The 518-nt window shown below is 38.6% G+C and overlaps 1 protein-coding gene across 1 annotated transcript in view; it reads left to right on the top strand.

Moving 5' to 3' along the window:
- Nucleotides 1–267: 267 nt before the first annotated feature.
- Nucleotides 268–518, top strand: part of LOC143236323 (adenylate cyclase type 7-like) — a 51358-nt gene continuing 51107 nt past the window's right edge. The window contains exon 1 of the mRNA XM_076474600.1: nt 268–434. Coding sequence (XP_076330715.1) covers nt 268–434 — 167 coding nt within the window. The remainder of the gene's footprint in view (nt 435–518) is intronic.

Here is a 518-nt window from a genome sequence, read left to right as displayed (position 1 = left end):
CCTTCAATTACGTAGAGATGAGACTTTATTCGTGTTTTTATTTAAAATCAGAATGCATAGATACCAACTGACTATCACTGTAATTCTTCCTAAAATTTTAATTAGATTGGTTTCCTTTGTTTAACGTTTCGCAGATTCTTAACGGAGTCAAAAAATATTTTATTTTGGTTTTCTAATTCCATTCTACCAAGTTTTTGATCGAGATACCACGACACCAGGTTCTGCTGCAGTCCATTTAACCCAATATGTCGTCTGTATAGATCAAACATGGCCACTTTCACAAAGAGAACCTTTGCGAGGACCACAGTTCCAAAACACCCATCGTTTTTTTTTTCTATTTCATCTGGTGTCTGTGTGTGTGGTTTTTCAGGCGGAACGGCAGGGGAAGCAGCCTTCTTTATTGGTCCCCAGAAAGCGGAAGGGCTCCATGCAATGTGAGAAAATCCCTCTTTCTATAAAAGAAAGCTTTTGATGATGGGAGATTGGGATGCAGTATTCTTCCACATTCGTGCAAAACA

Source organism: Tachypleus tridentatus, chromosome 13 (assembly GCF_004210375.1).
Source record: "Tachypleus tridentatus isolate NWPU-2018 chromosome 13, ASM421037v1, whole genome shotgun sequence".
Taxonomy (NCBI): domain Eukaryota; kingdom Metazoa; phylum Arthropoda; class Merostomata; order Xiphosura; family Limulidae; genus Tachypleus; species Tachypleus tridentatus.
The sequence above is the reverse complement of the archived record's forward strand: the minus strand, read 5'-3'. Positions and strand labels throughout refer to the sequence as shown.